Source organism: Petromyzon marinus, unplaced genomic scaffold, assembly GCF_048934315.1.
Source record: "Petromyzon marinus isolate PM22_M1 ecotype Great Lakes invasive population unplaced genomic scaffold, UKy_Petmar_22M1.pri1.0 PM_Scaffold_23, whole genome shotgun sequence".
Lineage (NCBI taxonomy): Eukaryota > Metazoa > Chordata > Hyperoartia > Petromyzontiformes > Petromyzontidae > Petromyzon > Petromyzon marinus.
In genome coordinates, this window is record NW_027423202.1 from 156,889 (window position 1) to 178,693 (window position 21,805).

The following is a 21,805-nucleotide window of genomic DNA, read 5'->3' on the forward strand; positions in this document are numbered from 1 at the left end:
CTATAAGTACTGTATTTTGGGGTCATCCTGGATTCAAAACTGAATATTGAAGATCACATTGATTATATTAGTAAAAAGACCAAAATAAAATTTGGTTTTCTGTATCAACACAAGCACTGCTTCCCCCCAATGTTCCGTTTGGGTTTGATAAAGCTACCATACTGCCTGTACTTGACTACTGTGACATCGTGTATAAATCATCCCAAAGTACTGTACTGAAGAAGCTTGATTCCATCTATCACTCGGTTTTAAGATTTACATTGAACTGCCCATATAGGACTCACCACTGTGATCTCTACATTGGATCAAACTTAACATATCTTAATGTTTGACGGCTTGTGCACCAGATCTTATTTATTCATGATGTACTTACAAAAAAATCTGCCGACTACCTGCTGGATCTCCTCTCTGTTTCAAAGAACAAATTTGACCTCAGGTCTTCGCTCATTTACCAGCTTCACATTCCCAATTGCCGTAAAAAACTGGAGGAAGGGCCTTTGCTATTCATGCCCCCAGGGGCTGGAATGCTATTGCCAATTAACTGCAACTTGAATCGCTACCAATGAGATCTTCTCTCAAAACTGCTCTAGAGGAGTTGTACACCCCTAGCTGCCACTGCTATTCATTGGTGTAAAATAAAATGTTTCGCTCCGGATGACGCTGCAAAGTATTATCTGTATTTTGATTTAGCGTGCTGATCTTAAAGGTGCATTGAAAATTTTGATACTCCGACTGATGTTTCTGTTGTTCATGCAGCCAGCTATGGCTCTAGGATTTGGTGTTACATGTTATTTATGTAGTTTATTGTAAAAATTCGGTCACAGTCCCTGTGATCACTCTTACGTTGCAATTATGGCTTTATTTTTTTTATAGATTTCGAATAGTTTTTTGGTTCGGACATGTTTGTTTGTTGTAGTACGGAGTTAGACTGATGGCCTTAATCTAAGTTTTCTTTTGGTTGTTATTGTTGTTGTTTGACTTATATCCCACTGGGATTTTTTGCACACAACATTGGTGTACGGTGCTTTTTTCAGGAATATTTTGCTATTTTTTCATGGATTTTCTGTTTGCACAGTCACATAGTCACTTTAAGATGTTTTCTTGTTCGTGTTTTTGTTTGTTGTAGTTGCACCCGATTTAAGAGCCGAATGGCTCACAGGGCTATACCAAAATAAATAAACTGAAAACTGACTTCACGACATATATCAGGAAATCGATTCCGGTGTATTGATTCCTCTTGGCGAGATCCATACCCACAATGTCAATATTAAATTTCGTTTTAAAGCTTTCATGACTGCAGGATTCATCTTCTTGGTTCTTTCGGTAAATACACCTAGAATGGAAATAAAATAATAATAAAAATAAAACGTAATAACATTCTCACGACGTTTTGGCCACAACACAAGTAGCCTTCCTCAGGTGAAGAAACAGAACTGTCGGGAAGACAGCGCTTCAGTGAACACTGCCAAGCTTGGCAGCATCTTTTAAGCTGGGTGGGAGGAGCAGAGCGCCTTGACGAAGGAGTTTACATATCAACAGAAGAATTTAGCATTGAAGTAGCTGTGTTAATGTGTTGGATTAGCAGGATGTTAAAGTCAGAAATTAGCATGTAACTGGAAGATTAGCATAATATTAGTGTGAGGGATTAGCATGTAACTATGTCTGAAAAAGTGGCGGTTTCTTTTTTCTTTTCAACGTTAGCACCACGGAAAGCGACGAGCTTTGTTCAGACGGACGAGTCCATCTATGCTCGGAACGGAGGAGAAAGAGAAACAGCCACGATGCGCTGCTCTGTCCTGTGTTGTATTACAACTGTAGAGGAGTAAAATGGGGACGTGACGTCATGTGTGCCGTCTAGTGCGATGACATCACGGAACGTGGCGTCATGCGCGCTGGGCGGCTCGATGACGTCATGTCTCCTCTAGTATTTAAAGGGGCCCCGTGACGAAAGCGGGGTCACTGTGGGAACGGGTAGAGTGAGAAGGGTGGAGAGGGAACCAGGGGTAGAGAGGGATCGACGAAGAGTCAGGAGTGAAGCCGGTGGTAGCCGTAGGAGGTGCTGCTCTTCCCGGTCGGTGGGGTTGGCAAGTGCCCCCATCCGACTCGAGGGAGAGAGACTGGAGCTAGCCGGGCTGGACCAGGACTTAGTGTAGGACCCCTAACCCCTGGGAAGTTGTCACACCCTTTGTGTTATTGTAATATACTTAATAAACCTTTGGCGAAAGCCCTTACCTTCAAGCCGTCTCCGAGTCGTCGTCAGTTGCTCCTCAACAACTGGTTTCAGAAGTGGGATCCTCAACAACTGGTGTCAGAGTGTCTGCGCTGCCGCCACCATGTCAACATCGGGAGCGGCGCGCAAGAACCCACTGACGGGACGATCGGAGGATGAAGACGGCGTGGAGGAGGTTTCGGCAGTGACCCCGGAGTCCGGGGCCCCGGTGACGGCCTCCGAGAAGAAGAATGGGACGGAGCAGGAGGAGAAGGCGTCCGGGGGTGCCAGCGCTCCGCCGCCGGGCGTGGGGAGCGCGTTCGCGGGGCAGCTGGAGCTGCTCACGCAGGCGATGGCGCAGCTCGGCGCCCGAATCAACATGGAGAAGGCGTCCGGGGGTGCCAGCGGGCCACCGCCAGGGGCGGGGAGCGCGTTCGCGGAGCTGCTGGAGCCGCTCACACGGGCGATGGAGCAGCTCTGCGCACAAGGCAACGTGGTGAAGGCGTCTGGGAGTGCCAGCACGCCGCCGCCAGGCGCGGGGAGCGCATTTGCGAGGCAGCTGGAGCTGCTCGCGTGGCCGATGGCACAGCTCTGCGCCCAGATCTGCGCCCAGATCGAGGAGGTGGAGGCAAAGGTGCGCGCGCTCGACACGCATTTTGGATGGGAGCGGCGGATTCCCGCCAACCTGCTTCCCGCTAATTTCAAGATTGGCGCCATGTTCCCGACGGGGGCGCCGCGGGAGGCGGCCGCCATTTTGGCTGCGACGCCGCTGGCGGCGGCCATGTTGGTTGGGGCACGGCAGGCGGCCGCCATTTTGGCTGCGACGCCACAAGCGTCCGCCATTGTTGATGCGACGCCGCATGTCGGCGCCATGGGCGCTGCGGCGCCGCTCTCCACCGTGGGTGCCGCCAAGCACGCGAGGTCTGCCGGCGGTGACGCCGCAGCTCTGCACCACGCTGCGCCCGCCGGAGGGGGCCCAGGTACGGCCGCGGCTCCGCCCCTCGCTGTGCCTGCGGGTTTTGCCGTGCGCGCCGGCTGCTCCGCGGCCCCTCTCCGCAGCCGCGCCTGGGGTGTGGGCCGCCGACGCTGCCGCGGCTCTGCACCTCGCAGTGCAGCGCATTGCCGTGCCGACGCCACGGCTGCGCATCTCGCCGCGGGGTGGGCAGCAGGAGCCGCCGCTCGGGCCGGCGCGCACCTGGGGCCTCCAGCCCTCATCGCCAAATTGTCGGTTTATGTGTTGTCGGGGCTGCCCAAGTGTCGGTTGTGTTACGTTTGGGCTGCCAAATTGTCGTTACCGAGTGATGTGGGCTTCGTAAATTTGACTTTATTGTTGTTGGGCTGCCCTGGTGTTGTGTTTGGTTCTGGGGGCGGTCCGTCTTCGTAGCCACTTCCATGGGGTTGTCAGTTGTAACCACTACCGAAAACAGTCGCTTATGCACGCGCCCGCCGAACAGCACACCCGTAAACAGCCACGTAGGCACGCGCACGCTAAGCGCTCCGCCCCGATGTAAACAACCATGCGTGCGCGCGACCACCAAGCACTCTTTACTCTCGTATCCGCCGCAAACAGCCGCGTATGCGCACGAGCGCAAAACAGTACTGTATACACTCGTACCGGTATGCGAACACCAAACACTCCGTCTCCCTCCTCGCACTCACAGCGACGACGACACAGCTTTATCCTCTATTAGCGGTTTTATTCCCCGCGAGTATCCCGCTAACTACGAGTGTCTGTGCGAGTCAGCAGGCCCTCCTAACCTATTCCTCGAGGAGCCCAGATTCAGCTTATCCTGCCTATAGCTTCGCTTTCTACCCTCTATTTAATAGCCCAAACTTACCTCTCCTCTACTTACGATTGCTTCCACTCTGCTGCACTGAACGCTGTAGAAAGGCGATACTGTGAGTCGTCTCCGGAGAGGGTTGAGTCTAGCTGCGCTGGGCTCGTCGCACGGACGTCTCGAACGGCTGACCCTCCTGCCCCGTGGACCGCGATGATTTTGCAGAAGAAGACTTTTTTTACTGTCCCCCTCACCTCCTTTTTATCCTACCTATCACCAAACATATTGCACGGACCCTACACATCATCGCTCGTGCCTTTTCATATTCGAGTCTATTAGCTTACCTATAACAAAAGGCACTCCGATGCTTTCGCACCTATGCTGCCCGGCCAAATCAGAGGTCGCGTTATTTGTATCTCATTGTCATCGAGTCCATAATGCCATTCATAATAAAGGCGCACTGTGGTTCTCACACCCCAGCTGGCCCTGTCCATTCAGATGTTGGATATTCTTATCCCTTTGTTATCTAGATCCCTGATCCTAACAAAGGAATTCCGTCCTGTGACCTTATCTAGCACAAAAGGCATTCAGATGCTTCCGCCCCGCGTCGTCCTGCTCATTCAAAGGCCTGAATGCTCCTATCCTGTTGTCATTTGGATCCGTGAGCCCACCTATAATCAGGGGCATTCAGTTCCCATTTCCATCTATAGTAACAGGCATCTCGTGGTTCACACGCCCCGTGGTGTCTTTACGGCCTCCGCCGCGACTACGTGATTTTAATATCAGGTCACGGTGCCGCGGTTCGTGTCAGCTACGGGGGGAGATATCGCCCAAATTCCCGACCATTGGAAACCATGAAACTTAATCCAATTAGGGGCTTCTGGAAAAAACCTATCGGCCAGGTGATCTCCCCTTCCGGCTCTACGTGGGGTGTGTGTGCATTCGTGCGGGGGTTTGGGGGTGCGAGGCGCAGTGCGCCGCGTCGGCGTTGTCACCCCCCGGGGATGGTGTCGCGGCGGTGGGCACGGTCCCCGACAGAGCTACTCCGCCGTGGTGGCACCGCACAGCCCCCCGAGGTGCCTGTCCCCGTACCGGGTTGACTAGAGCACCTCGCCTGGGTAGCCCCTACGAGGTAGCGCCGCAGGGTCCGCGGGACGGCCCTCGTGGCTGGTCTTGGCGTTGGCGGCCCCGTCTCTCGGGGTTCCGGCGGCGGTCTCCTCCTCCACTCCAGTGGCTCTCTCCGGTCCTGGGTACCTGCGGGCTGGGAGACAAACTCGGGGGAGGTGGGGTTCAGGGGTCGTCGTCCCCGTCTCCCCTGGCTTGGGTCGGGACCCTCTGGGGCCCGGGGCCCCGTGGGGCCCATATACAGCACGAGGCCCCCGCGTATGGGGGGTGTGTGGACCCTGGGGTTTCGGGGTCCTTGAACGGTGGGGTTCTCCCTCGCTGGGGTCGCCCTCCATGGTTTCAGTCGCCGGACATTGACTACCATCTCCCGGCCCCTCTCTCCCCCTTGAATCAGTACCGTCCAGGGGGAGATCTGTCGACCCAATATCCAGGGTCCCCGAGCGCTCCGCTCCTGCCGCTGGTGTGCGGTCTCGCCTTGCGGGTAGGCCCGGACCCTAGCTTCTCATAGGATCTCCATCAGGTGCTCCATGGGGTGGCTCCCTTCCTCCCGTTGCGGCGGAGGGACACCGAACAGCAGATCTGTAGACAGGCCAGACTCGCGACCAAACATCATTAGGAACAGGGTCTGTCCCGTGGATGTGTGTACCGTGGTGGCATAGGCGAACAGAGCATAGTTGAGGTGTTCGTCCCAGTCCTGTTGATTCGCGGCCGCCATGCGTATAAGGTTCCCGGCTAGGGTCTGGTTCATCCTCTCTACCATCCCATTTGCCTGGGGGTGATTCGCCGTAGTTTGGTCCTTCTGGATCCCGAACTCCCGGCACAGCGCCTGGAATAGCTCTGCCTCGAACTCACTACCTTGGTCAGTAATGACTCATTCGGGGATCCCGTGCTTAAGTACGTAGTGTTCTACGAACGCTCGGGCCACTACGAGGGCTGTCTTATCGGGGATGGCCACCGCTACAGGATAGCGTGTGAAGTACTCCACCGCTACGAGAATATACCGGTTGCCCCGGTGGGATCGCGGAAATGATCCCTGCAGGTCGATCCCAACTGGCTGGTTCATCCAGCTGACGCGGAACGGTCTCAGGAGTACCTGACACGCCCTGCACCCAGGCGGCCACGTCTTGAGCCAACTTGGGCCAGAGATACTGGTGACGCAGGGTTTCCCTAGTGCACCGTTCCCCGTCATGGCCCCCGAGCGGGTGGTCGTGTACCAGCCTCAGCAGCTGGGGTCGTACCTGGGTGGGAACGCAGATGCATCCCGGCTGGCCGGCTTCGGTTAGTTCCCATACTACCCCGTTCTGCACACACAACCAGGCATACAAACCACTCCAGGGTCCCGGTAGGGCGTTCTTCTTCCCCCGAAAGGCCGTCTCCACCGCTGCCAGATCTGGATCCCGCAGCTGGGTCCGTCTCAGCTGCTCGTCGTCCAGGCCCGGGAAGGCGCAGCCGACGTCCTCCTGGATCCGATCGGGTGGGGTTGGGCGACCCGTCGGGCCCCGAGGTGTCGGCTCCATGCCTGTCGAGTGGTCCCCCGGGTCCCTGGTTCCCCCTGCCGGGGTCTCTGTTGTGCATACAGCACTGTCTCTCACAGGGGGGGGGGGGGGGGGGCGGGGTTAGTCTCGGTGAGCTCCGGGGGGCCCACCACCTGCCGGCAATGGCCCCCCGTGAAGCACGGGCAGACTTCCTCCACCCTTTTCTCGGCGCACACCGCGGGCCGCCTTGACAAGGCGTCCGCGTTTGCGTGCATACGCCCAGCTCGGTACTCTATTTGCAGGTTGTACTCCAGCAGCTGCGCCAGCCATCGGGCCATCTGCCCCCACGGTTCCTTGAATGTAAGGAGAAACTGCAGGGCATAATGGTCGGTGCACACCCGACATTTCCTGCCGTACAAATACGGTCGGAACTGTTTACACGCGAAGATCACGGCATACAGTTCTTGACAGGTCACGCAATAATTCAGCTCGGCTCCACTCAGGGTCCGACTGGCGTATGCAATGACCCGCTCCGTCCCACCCTGTACCTGTGACAGCACCGCGCCCAGCCCACTGCTGCAGGCGTCGGTGTCCAAGATAAAATCCGTGGTGAAATCGGGGAAAGCTAGGGTGGGGGTGTGGGTGAGGTGGTCTTTGAGGGTGGTGAAGGCCGTTTGGCAGGCCTCCGTCCATCGATAGGGGTTCTTAGGGGAGGTGAGTTGGGTGAGGGGGCGTGCAGTCTCGCTGAATCCCTTTACAACTCGACGATAATAGGTGGCGAGTCCCAAGAATGACCTGATCTCCATCAGATTCCTGGGCCTTGGCCATTCCACTATGGCGCGCACCTTTTCCAGATCGGTGCACACCCCCGCCTCGCTGACTCGGTGTCCGAGGTACCCTACCTTCCGCTGCGCAATGTAACACTTACGCGGCTTGAGCTTGAGATGGGCTGTTAGCAGTCGCTGTTACACCTCTCGCAACCTGGACCAGTGCTCGGACAGAGATCTGCTGAACACTATCACGTCGTCCAGGTAAATCAGGCACTGTTCCCACTGTAAACCCCGCATTACCAACTCCATCAACCGCTGGAACGACGCGGGCGCGTTAGTGAGTCCGAGCGGAAGCAGTCGAAACTCGAACAGCCCCATCGGGGTGGTAAATGCGGTTTTCGGCCGATCCTCCTCTGCCATCTCCACCTGCCAGTACCCGGACGCCAGATCGAGGGTGGAAAAATACCGTGCTCCTGCGAGGCTGTCAAAGGTGTCGTCGATGCGCGGTATGGGGAAGGCGTCGCCGAGGGTGACTGCGTTAAACTTTCGTTAATCAACGCAGAACCGGGTCGACCCGTCCTTTTTCGTCACTAGCACCACCGGGGCAGACCACGGGCTCATCGAGGGCTGGATTATGTTATCATCTAGCATATCCGCGACTGCCTCCTTGATCTGGGTCCGTTCAGGCGCGCCCACCCAGTATGCGGGGATTTTGATAGGTCGGGCTGCACCTGTGTCAATTGTGTGCTTAACAAGGTCTGTCCGACCTACATCCGAATCGTGCTCACTGAACACGTCGGCGTACTCCTGCAACAACCCGCGCAGCTGATCGGCCTCCCCCTTGGGTAAGTCCGCCCAAGGCACATGTAACGCGTCATGCAAGGGGGTGATCTCGGCTCGGGGAATCGGACCGACCCGCCAGGCCAGAACCTGGTTGTCCTCGGGGCGGCCAGGGTCTTCCGCCCAGAGTGCGAACACCGAGTCGTTAGAGTGGCGCATGTGCAGGGGGTGTATGGTGCCTACTGTGGTGCACCGTCGTCGCATCGCCGGGGTACTGTGTGGGTTAAACACCCAGCGTGGCTGACCCGACGACTCCGTACCGCTCTGCCAACTCCGGGTGAGGAGTTAGCATTACTTTGCCCGATGGTCGGTTTGTGGGGTCGGTGGAGGGTGTTGCCACTGGCACCAGCATCTCGGCAAATGGCCCGATTGTGACGGCCGACACCAGCATAGCGGCCACGGGTGTGAAGCGAGGGCGATTTGGCTTGGGTCCCAGGAACGGGATCCGCTCCCCACTGCCCTCCATGGTGGTGCATCGCTGGCGGGGCTGCACGTTGAGCCCCAGTTTCTCCAGGAGGTCCGTACCTGTAATACACTCGTGGCACAACACACTCGAGACGTAGAATTCCTGTGTGCACACCTGGTTTCCGAGACGGACCTCGAGGGAGATCCTTCCCAGCAACCCCATCCCGGCTCCGCTCGCTGTGTGCAGCACGCGATCTGGGGCCTGCAGGCGGCTCACGTCAACCCCGTGCACGCTGCAGTGCGCGGCGCTCACGAGTGAGGCTACGGCCCCCGTGTCCAGTAGGATCCGGGTGCGCTGCCCATTCACCTGTCCTTCCACCAACGACGTGGCCCCCGTGATTCCCGCCACCAGCTCCCGCAGCCAGTCGCCCGTGCTCACCATGTCCCTGGGTGTTGTGGTCGGAATCTGCATGGTGTCACTCGCTCACCATTATTATTATAATTGTCGTTCTGCAAAGGGACCGTGTTGACTGCACCCCTAGGTGGTCCACTCTCTAGGGGGCGTTGGCGTTTATCCGTGGCGCGTTTCTAGCGCGGGCGATCTGAGGACAGTCCCTTACGAGGTGCCCTTGACAGTCGCACAGGTAATATGCTCGGGGAAGGGCGGCGGCCCCGTAGGAGCCTCCCCGCCCGCTCCCTATTTCCCCTCCCGTTTACCGCTGCCCAGACTCCGCCTCTAGTCGGGCTACCCTCCCGGCCAGCCCTCCCACCTCGGTCTGAACCGTCTCCACTGTAGTCTGCAGCACAGTCATGTGTGCCCGTACTTGGGTTACCTTGTTGTCCACTTGGGTTATTCTCTCACCCACTTGGGTTACCTTGTTGTCCACTTGGATTATTCTTTCACCTACTTAGGTTACCTTGTTGAGATGCTTACAGTTCATGTCTGGCTGCCACCACGCCGTGCAAGTTAAGGATCGCTGGATTTTCTCTGCGGCCAGCTCCTCAATCACCTCAGTCGTGTACCCTGGGCGTGCGATCTTTGTTAGCTCGCGCACATCCTCGGCATAATCGCGCAGGTCCTCGCCGGGTTGGCGATGGCGTGCCTCTAAGGCCGCTTTTGCCTCCTCATTGCGCGTACCGAAACGCAGATCAAGTCGGCGAATCAGCTCCTCTAGCTGTGTCTGCGCGCTTGTGGGTAGGGCTTCCAAAAAATCGGCTGCCCGCCCATCCAGATTCATATTAAGTTGACGTAACGCCTGCGCGTCCGTCCACCGAGGATGTTGCGGGCAAACGCTTTCCACGAAGGGGTACCCCGGCCTGTGAATATATGCCTTATTTTCGCGTGGGGTAACGCGGGGGTTAGTACTGCTTCTGACGCCAAACTTTGGGGGCAAATGTCCCAAGCCATCACCGAATTGTCGGGGCCGTTGGCTCCCGACTCCCCCGCCACATTGATCCCACTACCCCTCGGCTGCTCTGTGGGGTTTGGGCTAGCGACCTCCACTACCCCGCCCTCCTGTGCTGCTGACCACGTCTGCATGTTTTAACCGATGGGTAGGGCGCGTCGCTTTACACTAGCGGTGCGCTGCGAGGCGGTGTACCGCGAGGAGCGCGTTCGCCCGTAAAAACTCACTCCCGCCCGTGAACAGACTTGCGCGGTGCGTGTCTCCCTCCCACCCCCGCTGCACGTGCACCGGTAATAACAAACGCGCCTCTACCCCCTGCCCATCCCAGTACACCAATCGCACGCGAGGGGGTTGGGGTCGACGGATGGGCGGGCGGGACGTTTGCCGTGCGCGCGCCGCCGATTGAGGAGGGTCGGCTGGCTTTGAGTTAAAGAGCCTGTTCGAACAGTCGCGCGAATACGTGCGCGCTCGGCGCTTTAGCTCGCTGCTTCTCGATTAGCAATCGCGCAGGCACGCGACCACAACACCGTCGCACAGGCACACGAGCGCTAAACACCACCGTGAACAGCCGCATAGGCACGCGCACGCTAAGCGCTCCACCCCAATGTAAACAACCTGTGGGTGCGCGCGACCACCAAGCACTCTTCACTCTCGTTTCCGCCGCAAACAGCCGCGTATGCGCACGAGCGCAAAACAGTACTGTACACACTCATACCGGTATGCGAACACCAAACACTCCGTCTCCCTCCTCGCACTCACAGCGACCACGACACATCTTTATCCTCTATTAGCGGTTTTATTCCTCGCGAGTATCCCGCTAACTACGAGTGTCTGTGCGAGTCAGCAGGCCCTCCTAACCTATAACTCGAGGAGCCCAGATTCAGCTTATCTTGCCTATAGCTCCGCTTTCTACCCTCTATTCAATAGCCCAAACTTACCTCTCCTCTATTTACGATTGCTTCCACTCTGTTGCGCTGAACGCTGTAGAAAGGCGATACTGTAAGTCGTCTCCGGAGAGGGTTGAGTCTAGCTGCGCTTGGCTCGTCGCACGGACGTCTCGAACGGCTGACCCTCCTGCCCCGTGGACCGTGATGATTTTGCAGAAGAAGGCTTTTTTTACTGTCCCCCTCACCTCCTTTTTATCCTACCTGTCACCAAACATATTGCACGGACCCTACACATCATCGCCCGTGCCTTTTCATATTCGAGTCTATTAGCTTACTGATAACAAAAGGCACTCTGATGCTTTCGAAACCTATGCTGCCCGGGCCAATCGGAGGTCACGTTATTTTTATCTCATTGTCATCGAGTCCCTAATCCCATTCATAATAAAGGCGCACTGTGGTTCTCACACCCCAGGTGGCCCAGTCCATTCAGATGTTGGATATTCTTACCCCTTTATTATCTAGATCCCTGATCCTAACAAAGGCATTCTGTCCTGTGACCTTATCTAGCACAAAAGGCATTCAGATGCTTCCGCCCCTCGTCGCCCTTCTCATTCAAAGGCCTGAATGCTCCTATCCTGTTGTCATTTGGATCCGTGAGCTCACCTATAATCAGGGGCATTCAGTTCCTAATTCCATCTATAACAACAGGCATCTCGTGGTTCACACGTCCCGTGCCGCGTGTGTAATTTCGTCCGTGGTGGCTTTACGGCCTACGCCGCGACTACGTGATTTTAATATCAGGTCACGGCGCTGCGGTTCGTGTCAGCTACGGGAGGAGATCGGCCAAATTTCCGGCCGTAGGAAACCATGAAACTTAATCCCATTAGGGACTTCTGGAAAAAAACCTATCGGCCAGGTGATCTCCCCTTCCGGTGTTCGTGCGGGGGGGGGGGGGGGAGGGGTGGGTGCGGTAAAGTGCGCTACGTCGGCGTTGTCACACCCCAGGGGTGGTGTCGCGGTGGTGGGCACGGTCCCCAACGGAGCTACTCCGCCGTGGTGGCACCACATAATTCCTGCAGTCACGAAAGCTTCGAATCTAATTTCACCCACATCATCACCAACATCATCACCCACATCATAATCTTCATCTACATCATCATCGACATCATCACCAACATCATTATTATCCACATCATAATCATAATTTACATCATCATCGACATCAGTATCATCCACATCATCATGACCACCCACATCATCTTCAGCCACATCAGCATCCTCCACATAAACCTCATCCACATAACCATCATCCACATCACCATGACCAACCACCATCGTCTTCGGCCACATCACGATGTGTTTATCTTTGTGTCTGTGTTTTTCTATTCCTCGTGACCGTGTCCCTGTCACTGTTTCTGTGTCTCAGTGTTTCTATGTTTTTGTGTTTACGTATCTCTGTTTTTCTGTATGTCTCTTTGCCACTGTGACTGTGTTTCTGTGTCTCTGTGTGTTTTTGTGTCTTCATGATTCTGTGTCGCTGTGTTTATTTCTGTGTCTGTGTCTCTCTCTTGCACTGAGTGTTCTGCACTCTTTTAATGTCAGGGAAGCCGTCCCCTCCTTATCTAATGACGTCATTAACCAATGAACTGGTCACTTTTTTGCAATGACCCTTCTCCATGTCATCAATAATAGCGTAGCATGTGAGGCTTTGACTGAATTAAAATATGCAATAGGCACAATAGGCGACGTTTTGGGAAATGGTCTTCCTTTCTTCTTCATACCACATTCACAGAGAAGCCAGGAGAGAGGCAGATTGGATGCTAAGAGCTGCAGGCATGCATTGGTTTACACCATGGGCCTGGGGCCCGATGAGAATCACATTTCACACGAGTTTCAACGTTCAGGTTCTCATCAGCGGCAGAGTCAGGCTCGATTGAGCCTGATGAAGGTGAATCTGCTGCTGATGAGACAATGAAAGTCAAAACCGGTCCAGAGTATTGCTGGAACTGAACAAATGGTTCAAGCAAGCCTGACTCTTGATGAGACACTGAATGTTAAAACCGGTCCAGAGTTTTACTTGTAAGAACAAATGGTTAAAGTGAGCCAGAGAGGCCCTCTGATGCTTTGTCTTCATCGGCCTTGATAGCAAGCCGAGTGTTACAGAGTATCAGAGGAGGTGGGAGTGTGCGTATTTGCTTTTTCGGAGTTGGTGGGATGCTAAGTTTACCAAACTAAAGTGAGCATCCAACGCCCTGCATGAACATAAAGGGCCGGTTGACTCTGCCCACGTATGTATGTTGAACTTCTTTCGCAGCATACGTAGCCAACCTTACTACTCGGAGGTCCACGTGTGTACATTAAAGCCATCACCATCTTAACCACACGTTCAGGGTGGTGCATGAGGTCTCGAGGCTTCATTTTCGCATTGTGTAGATGATAGAGGTTATTGGGAGACACCTGGGGCCTAAAGGTGCGGTAGAGGGAATGGACACTGTTTGACCAGAGGAAAAAATGCACCAAGTAGTGTGTGTAAACACAACATAGCGGTAGACAAGTCGAGAGGCTGAGTTGATTGATTGCAAGGGCCCTTAATCAGACCATACCGAAAGTGACTCATCGGGGCCACTGCGCATCAGTGTCCACACCGAGTGGAACCGTTCTATGCATGACAAGGAGGCACAAGTCCCACCGTGGGTTTCAAGGGGGAGTCGGTGAAGCCAAGACCCAGACCCCTCCCCGTCCCCTCCCCCGCTATGAACTTCGAGTTGCATGACATACAGACGAGTTTGAGACGATGTTACGAATATTGTATTTTTATTACGTCTATTAAACCAACAATGATACTTGTATAACTATGAATAAAATTAATCTTAACTGTTAACAGGTGGCCTTGGTACTTGCCCTTTTTGGCTTCATCTGTGATATCACCAGGCCACCTCAGCTCTCAAATGCTGGTTCAGCTATGCCCTTCCATGTCCTGGAAACCGTGGCGAGGTCATCCTCTGAGGACTGCCCGGATGAAAACCAGGATGGCAGGGCCCAGCGTAGGGCTAACTACACTAATGGGCTAGTCCCATGTGTGTGGTGTGTGTAGTGTGTATGTGTGTACAGTCAGTTCTGCTATAAAGCATGTTTTCATCACGCAAATATTGTATTAAGGAACACATTATTTTTATAACGCGGATGAGAATTGGATGAACGCGATTGAGTGAATAGAACTATGCCGTGCGAGTTGGAATAAGCGGTTGTATGGCTGCCTCGGCATAAGATCACGCAAGGCGAATCTAGATGCTACCCATGCACCTTGGTCATTGTTCAGCCTGCATACGCATCTCGCGTGTTATCGTGGACTGTGTTTTACTCTATACAGTATTGCTGTATTCGTCTCGCTTTATCATGCAACTTTGTAGTGCAATATTAATGAATTAACCATGTTTCTTCTAATATTATGTGTTTATCATGTTGTTAGTAACTTTATTTGTTAATATACATTTTTTAAACATTATAAAGTACGTTTTATGGGTGTAAAAGGGGTAACTTTTGATGCTATGGAAACAAATTAAGCCTTTAACATGTTTTTCCTATACTTGCCTAATGACCAAATTATAGTCGACCCTTCTGCATCGCGACTTTCCCCATTGCGGTTTCAATATATTGCGGGGTCGTTATAAGAAATAAAATGGGAATTTTTGGGGAGTTTTTGGGAGTTTTGCGAAAGCCACCGATGACACGCAAAGGTCAGCAGACAACACAAAAAGTTTAGGGACTCATAAATCCATTAAATATATGTACAGTACTGTATAATATTAATCTATTGTATCTTTCAACACCATAAATATACACTTTATTTTTTAAAGTTACATTTTGTAAAAAGTTAAGTTTGCTAAAAGAACGCAAAAGCCAGCAGACGACACGCAAAGGCTGAACATGTAGAGATAATTTAAAAAGTTTAGTAACTGGAGGTGCTTGCTTCGCTCACCAAGGGGACCAAAACATTTAACTTGTTTTTTTCAGATCGCGGGGCCTGCACCTCTAACCCCCGCGATGTGGAAGGGTCGACTCTACTTGTTAAATTACCAGCTTACTTAATGACCGTATTCATGGAACCAATTACCGTCGTTAAGAGGGGTTTTATTCTATATGTGTAGGGGTAAAAAAACTCAGGAGATGGGATCTGATATTGATGCTAGCACCGGAAGTTGCTCATGTATTCGCTTAGGCGAGCGTGTGTGTATACGGTGTGTGGAATGTGTACGCGCCCAGGATGAGCATTACGGTCGCATGCGGTGCATTTCTTAAAGCCACGGAAGAATGAGCATATGGCCCTGTATGCTCGAACCAGACGTGACTTCTTCTTCTCTTTCTGCAGGGGTTCACCCCACTCTCTAGTCTCCTCCTTGGCGGATGCCTCCGAGTGGATTGATGTGTCCACAACAGGGACACACTGACTCGGCACTTCCTCATCCCTCGGCACTTCCTCATCCCTCGGAATTTCCTCATCCCTCAGCCAGCTGTGCGCCAGTGCCTCTGCTGGTGTCATCCGCAGAGCTGGATCCCATCTGTTGAGGCACACAGAAATATGTGGCACACGTGGCAAGGGTGATAATGATGTAAGTATTTACGTGAACTTTTTTCTCTTACTGTGTCCATTAACTTACGTGTGTATGTTCAACTTATTTCGCACCATACATAGCCAACCGTGCCAATTGCAGGTACGGGTGAAGGACAACAAACTACATTCAATCATGAGTTTAAAAAAACGTAGTTTTCAATCTATATTTAAAAGTTAATTGCCCCAGTGGTGTTGTGGTTAATTTGTGGTTCATTTGTGGTAAGCACTTTGTGTGTATTGAGTGTGATGTATTCGTTTAGCAAGTGTAATCCAATGCAGCTCCGTGAACACTGGACGGACATGGTTGGATCTTGCAAAGAATATTGTACATGCTGCAGCTTCCTAATGCTTTTTGCAGACGTCCCGTAGACTAGTGAGTTGCAATAATCTAACGTATACGCCACGATGTTGGCTATGTCATGACTCAATAGTGGCTGATTGTGTCATAGAGCCCTGATTAAAAAAAAATTGCAGGACCTGACTATATAAAAAAGGGAGAAGCATAAATCCTCCACTATTGGTGATGACTGGCAGATGAACCTTCTGTTCTCCCCACTGTGCCACCTTGATGTATTTTTCCCCCTGGTGGTCCGCTCATTGTGAACATCGCTCCACTACCCTCAATTGTTGTTGGAGGGTCAATGCTTACAACTGTCCAGTAGCCTCAAGGTACGTGTAGCCTGGCGTTGCCCAGTGGCATCCTTCACCGAGCCCCCTCCACATACATGATATACATATATCGATATATGTTCCTTTTAAGGGCTTTCATGTAAGAGTATGTGAGTCTATTGGTTTCTATAAGTGTATAGACCATGTGAGTGTATGAGTCTGGGTCTTTATATGTGTATGGACCACGTCAGTGCATGTGAGTCTATTTGTCTATGTATTTGTAAATGTATGGCTGATGTAAGTGTATGCAAGTTTGTGGGTCTCTATGTAAGTGTGTGGACATTAAGGGCCTTCATGATGGTGGGCAATCTCAGGTAAAGCTATGTGGCCTGAAGTCAGAGCCATTCCCTGTTTACCTTGGGGTGCGAACGGGATGTCCTCTGCCTCCCACATTATTTAACATCTTTTTCGACCACGTAGTCTGTGGATATTGGTATGGACCATGTGAGTGTATGACAGTATATGGGTCTCTCTTTACGTGTGTAGTGTTATAACGCGGGCTGCTGACGGGGAAGCGGCAGAGGCAGCAGGGGGCAGTACACACATCAGCAGAGGGAGATCTAAAGGGAAGCCCAGGAAGAAATCGATCTGGAAGCCTGAGAACCTGCTAGTAGGTTCGAGAAAGAGGGCGTGGCAAGGGCGGGGCGAGGCCACGCCAGGGGAATAAAAGGGGGCCCGGGACGGGAACTCGCGGCTGTTGCTGGAAGTGGATCCCCTCGCCGTGTCACCGTTCGTCACCTTCGTCGGTTCCGTCTCCGACCACCTTAGACGCCGCAAGCTAGACAGCCTGCAGACTGTTCCAGCTAGGTAGTACCTTCAAGAACATGGATGTGTGACTAGTGCGTAGGCACGCGGGGCACATGTGGTTTCCTGACGTGTGGAATAAGGAAGGTCCCTTAAGAACCCTGTCTCCGACTGAGTCACTACACGTGCATCGGCCATGTAAGTACGTGAGTCTGTGGGTCTCTATGCAAGTGCATGTTTTTACATGCAAGACTATGGACAATGGTGTTTAATGGGAGATATGGCTTGGAAGATGAAGAATGATCAGAATAGAGGGTGGAGCTAGTGATCAAAGAGGAGCTTTCGCCAGTGATGTTAAACTATTAAACTCTTTTCTTTTTACCAGGTGACTGAATGGGAAAACCTCTCGGTGGTATGGTGGGAGCGGGGGGGTGTTCTTACTCCAGGCAGCGGCTAATGAAGTCATGGAACTCCGAGTCCTGGCTCCCGAGTGCCAAGTAGAGGGGGTGACTGCCTGGGACCCTGCTTTGTCCGGACATCAAAGGCATCCCCGAACCATCTGCGGGAACGATGCAGACCAGTTAAAACATCACAACAAACCACAGCACCCTTGTACACCCACAGCGTAGAAACAAAATCTTTTAGTGCTCTGACATAGATCAGTGGAAGTGCTTTGACCGCATGTTGCAGAAGTTCATGGTTCAAATTCTGCAAGCCGCCCTGGTTATTACTTCAGTATTAACCATATGATGCTTTGCGCTGTTTGATTTAAAATGGGACATTACAGACCTTGTGAAGTAATAAAATTACCGTGCTGGCGTTATGCCCGCTACTGTGAAATGACTGCAGTTGGTGTCTGTGAAACACAGCAGGCACCTTCCTTTGTGATAGCTTTGCATTCTAAGAATGATAGCGCAAATACCAAGTGCAATCAATATTTATTAACTATGATAAATCCTTGAGGTAAACAAAGAAGAGCTATTTTAACTGTGATTGAATCTCTTTCAAGCAAAACATTATTTTTTACCAGGTAAAGCCCACTGAACTATTGCCTCTTCTTCAGAGGCGACCAGGCAAAGGGGAGAAGATATGTTCCCGCAATGTACAGCAGCCAGGGTGGGGATCCACGCGACGACCTTCTACATTGCAGGTGAGGGAGGAAACGTCTCCTCGCCTCTGCAGCTTCCCAAAAACGTCCGATCTGATTGCTAAACGTGGTTTTGAGCATTGCCCTTCACATTACAGATGATTCTACTAAAATAATGATTACTAGTCACAACTGGCATCTCTTTAATCGCTTGCACTTCATGGTACTTTCATTTGCTTGCCTGTGTCAGGTGGTGGAGAGCCTTAATGACACAAATTTGGGCAGATCACCATGAGGTCTAACCCTTCCCCAAAAAAGCATTATGAATTATATTGACTGCAAAAAAACGTGTGGAAGTAGTTAACTATACAAAGTAATGCCCCACTAAACTCTTAACAGACCCAGCTCCGCCTCAAACTTAATGCGGTTCCCCCGCTCGCCCCTTCACTCACCAAAGTACTTGTTTCTCCCAGGCGCGCCATCAATCAAATTCTGAGGAGGCATCCCGAGGGTCTACACACAATTTACAAAGAGACAATGATCACCCATACAGTATTGACACACTTGGGTGGCATGTTTTGTCTATGAGCACCTACTGATGATGGCACAGCACCCAAGGCCACACCGCAGTAGCTATTTTACAAATCACTCTAGGTATTGATTTAATGCTTAGTCGATATTTGAGAGGCCAAGGACTGGTCCAACATTCAACACCACATGGTCAGGGCGCTAACCACTCAGCTACCACTCCCGATGGTTCTCGCATGCAGGCACACGGCAGTGTTATTGGCATGGCCCAGCAAAACCGCGTACGCAGCACGTTGCAGAAGTTCACCGATCAATCCCAGTGACTGCCCTGGTCTTTCCTGCTGTATTAAACCACAAAATACTATGCACCATCTGCCTCATTCACAGCGGAGGTTATGGGTCCCGTGGCTTCATTTGAAATTGCTTATATGGTTGTGACAATTGTCTTCATTACAAGCAGTTGAGATGAAACAACAATAATTTGCGCGATAAATGCTTGTTCATCTGACAATTCAAATTGTTTACAGGTGGTTTTAGGGTTACATTTGGCCAATCCGTGGCCTCACGCAATAATCTATCACGAGTCATAACACCAGCTCTAAAAATCTATGCGTTCTGCTCATGGTTACCTTGACGGGTCTACGCCTGAGTAATTGCTTCTGTCACGCGGTTGTATGCAACTCAGTAGCTTGTGTGTGGACAACCCTGCAACCAGTCGCGAGCACTTGTATGCCTCTTTCTCACAGAAGAGACGACTTAAGTGGTCTGCTCAGGGAATTGTAAGGAACTATTTCCTGTCGCATGTTCTATTGGTCATACCAATTTTGAATATTATGTTAATACCCTTGATGTGGAAATACTCGCTGAGAAGTGAACGTGGTTAGAAGCAATGACTGAGTTGGGCGATTTCAAGAGCAAATTGGTCGTGAAATTGATGCCAATAACGGAATTGTCAGTGTTACTGCTGTGTGGGCAATACCTCCATATAACACGGGAGCTGGTCGAGTTTGTTGATGGCCGGAAAGAGGATGCGTCCGGTAGCCAACTCGGCCACTGTACAACCCAGTCCCCACATGTCAACCGGGAAAGATGACATGTGGCCCAGGTACGCCTCTGGGGCAAGGTACGCGTGGGAACAAAAATTCTGTGAACCTGTGAATTACAAAAGACAAACATCACCAATATAGCCTTTAACAGCAACACACAGGCACAAAAAACAAGTATAAAAACACATGTACTCACCTATAGGTCTAGACACATGCACACACACAGGCGCAGAGATGCAAACACGTGTATATACACACACCCACACAAAACGTCCCCATATAGCCTTTAACAAATTTCTATGGAATTTTCTTTTAGCGAGAACCTAATGAAGGCCTGAACAACACACACGAGGATGGGTGGCCAGCACCACGCTCATCCACCTTTGTCTCCTAAAGTGGTGGTGCCTAGGCACCGCACATGGTACTCATTTATGGCTGAGTCGACCTAGGGGAGGCCCAGGACTGGTTCAGATATTCATGAACGCGTATTTTACTCCAGTCACCAGGATTGTAGTGCTGTCGACTAACCCCAACACTACGGCTCCTCACTGCATAAACAAAGAAAAGTTCCCCCATGTAGCCTTAGACATTGTTGGGGTAAGTGCAATTAGTGCCAACCTATGAAGTCTGGAACGACACTTGAAGGGGGTGGGTGGCCTGCACCGTGCCTGGCCGCCTTTGTCTCCTGAGTGGCATTGTATACACACCACACCAGGTACTCATTTGAGACTGAGTCTGCCTAGGGGAGGCCCATGACCGGTTCAGAAAACCGCCACTCGAACCTGGGTCGCCAGTTTCGTAGTGCAGTGTGCTAACCACTACACTACTGCTCCTCAAACTGCATAAACACACATTCTCACACTCAGCCACACACTCACGACTCACGTTGGCGTCCCACCAAAATGCTGTTTTCAAAACTGGAACGACACTTGAAGGGGGTGGGTGGCCTGCACCGTGCATGGCCGCCTTTGTCTCCTGAGTGGCATTGTATACACACCACACCAGGTACTCATTTGAGACTGAGTCTGCCTAGGGGAGGCCCATGACCGGTTCAGAAAACCGCCACTCGAACCTGGGTCGCCAGTTTCGTAGTGCAGTGTGCTAACCACTACACTACTGCTCCTCAAACTGCATAAACACACATTCTCACACTCAGCCACACACTCACGACTCACGTTGGCGTCCCACCAAAAAGCTGTTTTCAAAACTCATCATCCGGATGGTCCCTGCCCCAGGCTCTTTAATCGACATGTTCCTCTAGACGATGGGCAGCAGAAGATATTCACATTCAGAGGTTATGATAATAATGTCAACTTGTAATACGCCAATGCCATGCAGTATTCACTCTATCTGGAAGAGCGAGAACCACTCTGAGGCACGAGGAGAGGCCACAGATGATGTTTCACACCATTGGTGTGATCCACCAACCTGCGGCTCTACAGTGCTGAATTACAGGCATGCACAACTATTCAGCCTGCAAAACATTGATCATGTAGCAAAATTACCATAATATTAAAAGGGGAATTGGAGATGACATGCTTTTGCCAAGGTTATTCAAAGTGACTCAAGAGAATGTTTTCTGACGGCTGCCAATGGGGTGCCAATTCAAATGTATTTAGATGAAATGATGCCAATCGATAATCTCATGTAGAGCACTCTTGGATACCCGGCGTAAAAGAGGGCGCTCTTATCATACCTGAATAACGATTGTTACAAGAGGGCCGAACGGAGCTTGCAGCTGTGAGTTTGAGTTAGGCAGAAGCATGCACATGCATGAAGTTGGTAACGTATTCTCATGCGCATGAGCAGCATGAAAACAGGTGGGCAGCTGTCAGGTTAAAGCACAGCTGCTTATTTGCAAAGCCTCCTTTTACTTGCACTGGTTTGTGTCTCCATGATTTGGGCAATGCTTTGTTTCGACGTGTCTGGTTTTCTCTTGTGCGAGTCCCTAATAGCAAAAAACCTTTAAACTTAAGTTTCACCCATACATAACCCTCTGTACAACAGTTATGACCCGCAGCTATTGACAGTTGGACAGAGTGGCTGCATTAACGCTTTGATCAATGGGTCTAGGTTTTATGAAGATGAGCCCCAAACGGGAACTCAAATTAATGCTGCACTTGCACTGAACGTGGTCTCCACTCACCGGCTTGATGTCCCCATGCACGATTCCCTTTGCATGGAGTTGAATGAGGAATTTGAGAATGGACTTGGTGAACAGTTT

General features: G+C 51.8%; 1 protein-coding gene and 1 long non-coding RNA gene across 2 annotated transcripts in view; one reads left to right on the top strand and one right to left on the bottom strand.

Moving 5' to 3' along the window:
* The first annotated feature begins 623 nt into the window (after positions 1-623).
* LOC142922954 (uncharacterized) overlaps positions 624-21,805 on the top strand; it is a 32,780-nt gene continuing 11,598 nt past the window's right edge. Inside the window, exons 1-2 of the mRNA XM_076063895.1 lie at positions 624-3,189; positions 15,265-15,505. Coding sequence (XP_075920010.1) covers positions 2,334-3,189; positions 15,265-15,284 — 876 coding nt within the window. The 5' untranslated portion in view covers positions 624-2,333 and the 3' untranslated portion in view covers positions 15,285-15,505. The remainder of the gene's footprint in view (positions 3,190-15,264; positions 15,506-21,805) is intronic.
* Positions 14,824-17,429, bottom strand: LOC142922955 (uncharacterized). The gene is made up of 2 exons (XR_012940443.1): positions 17,362-17,429; positions 14,824-15,454 (listed from the first exon to the last, which is right to left on the bottom strand). It is a non-coding gene; the product is annotated as an uncharacterized LOC142922955 (long non-coding RNA).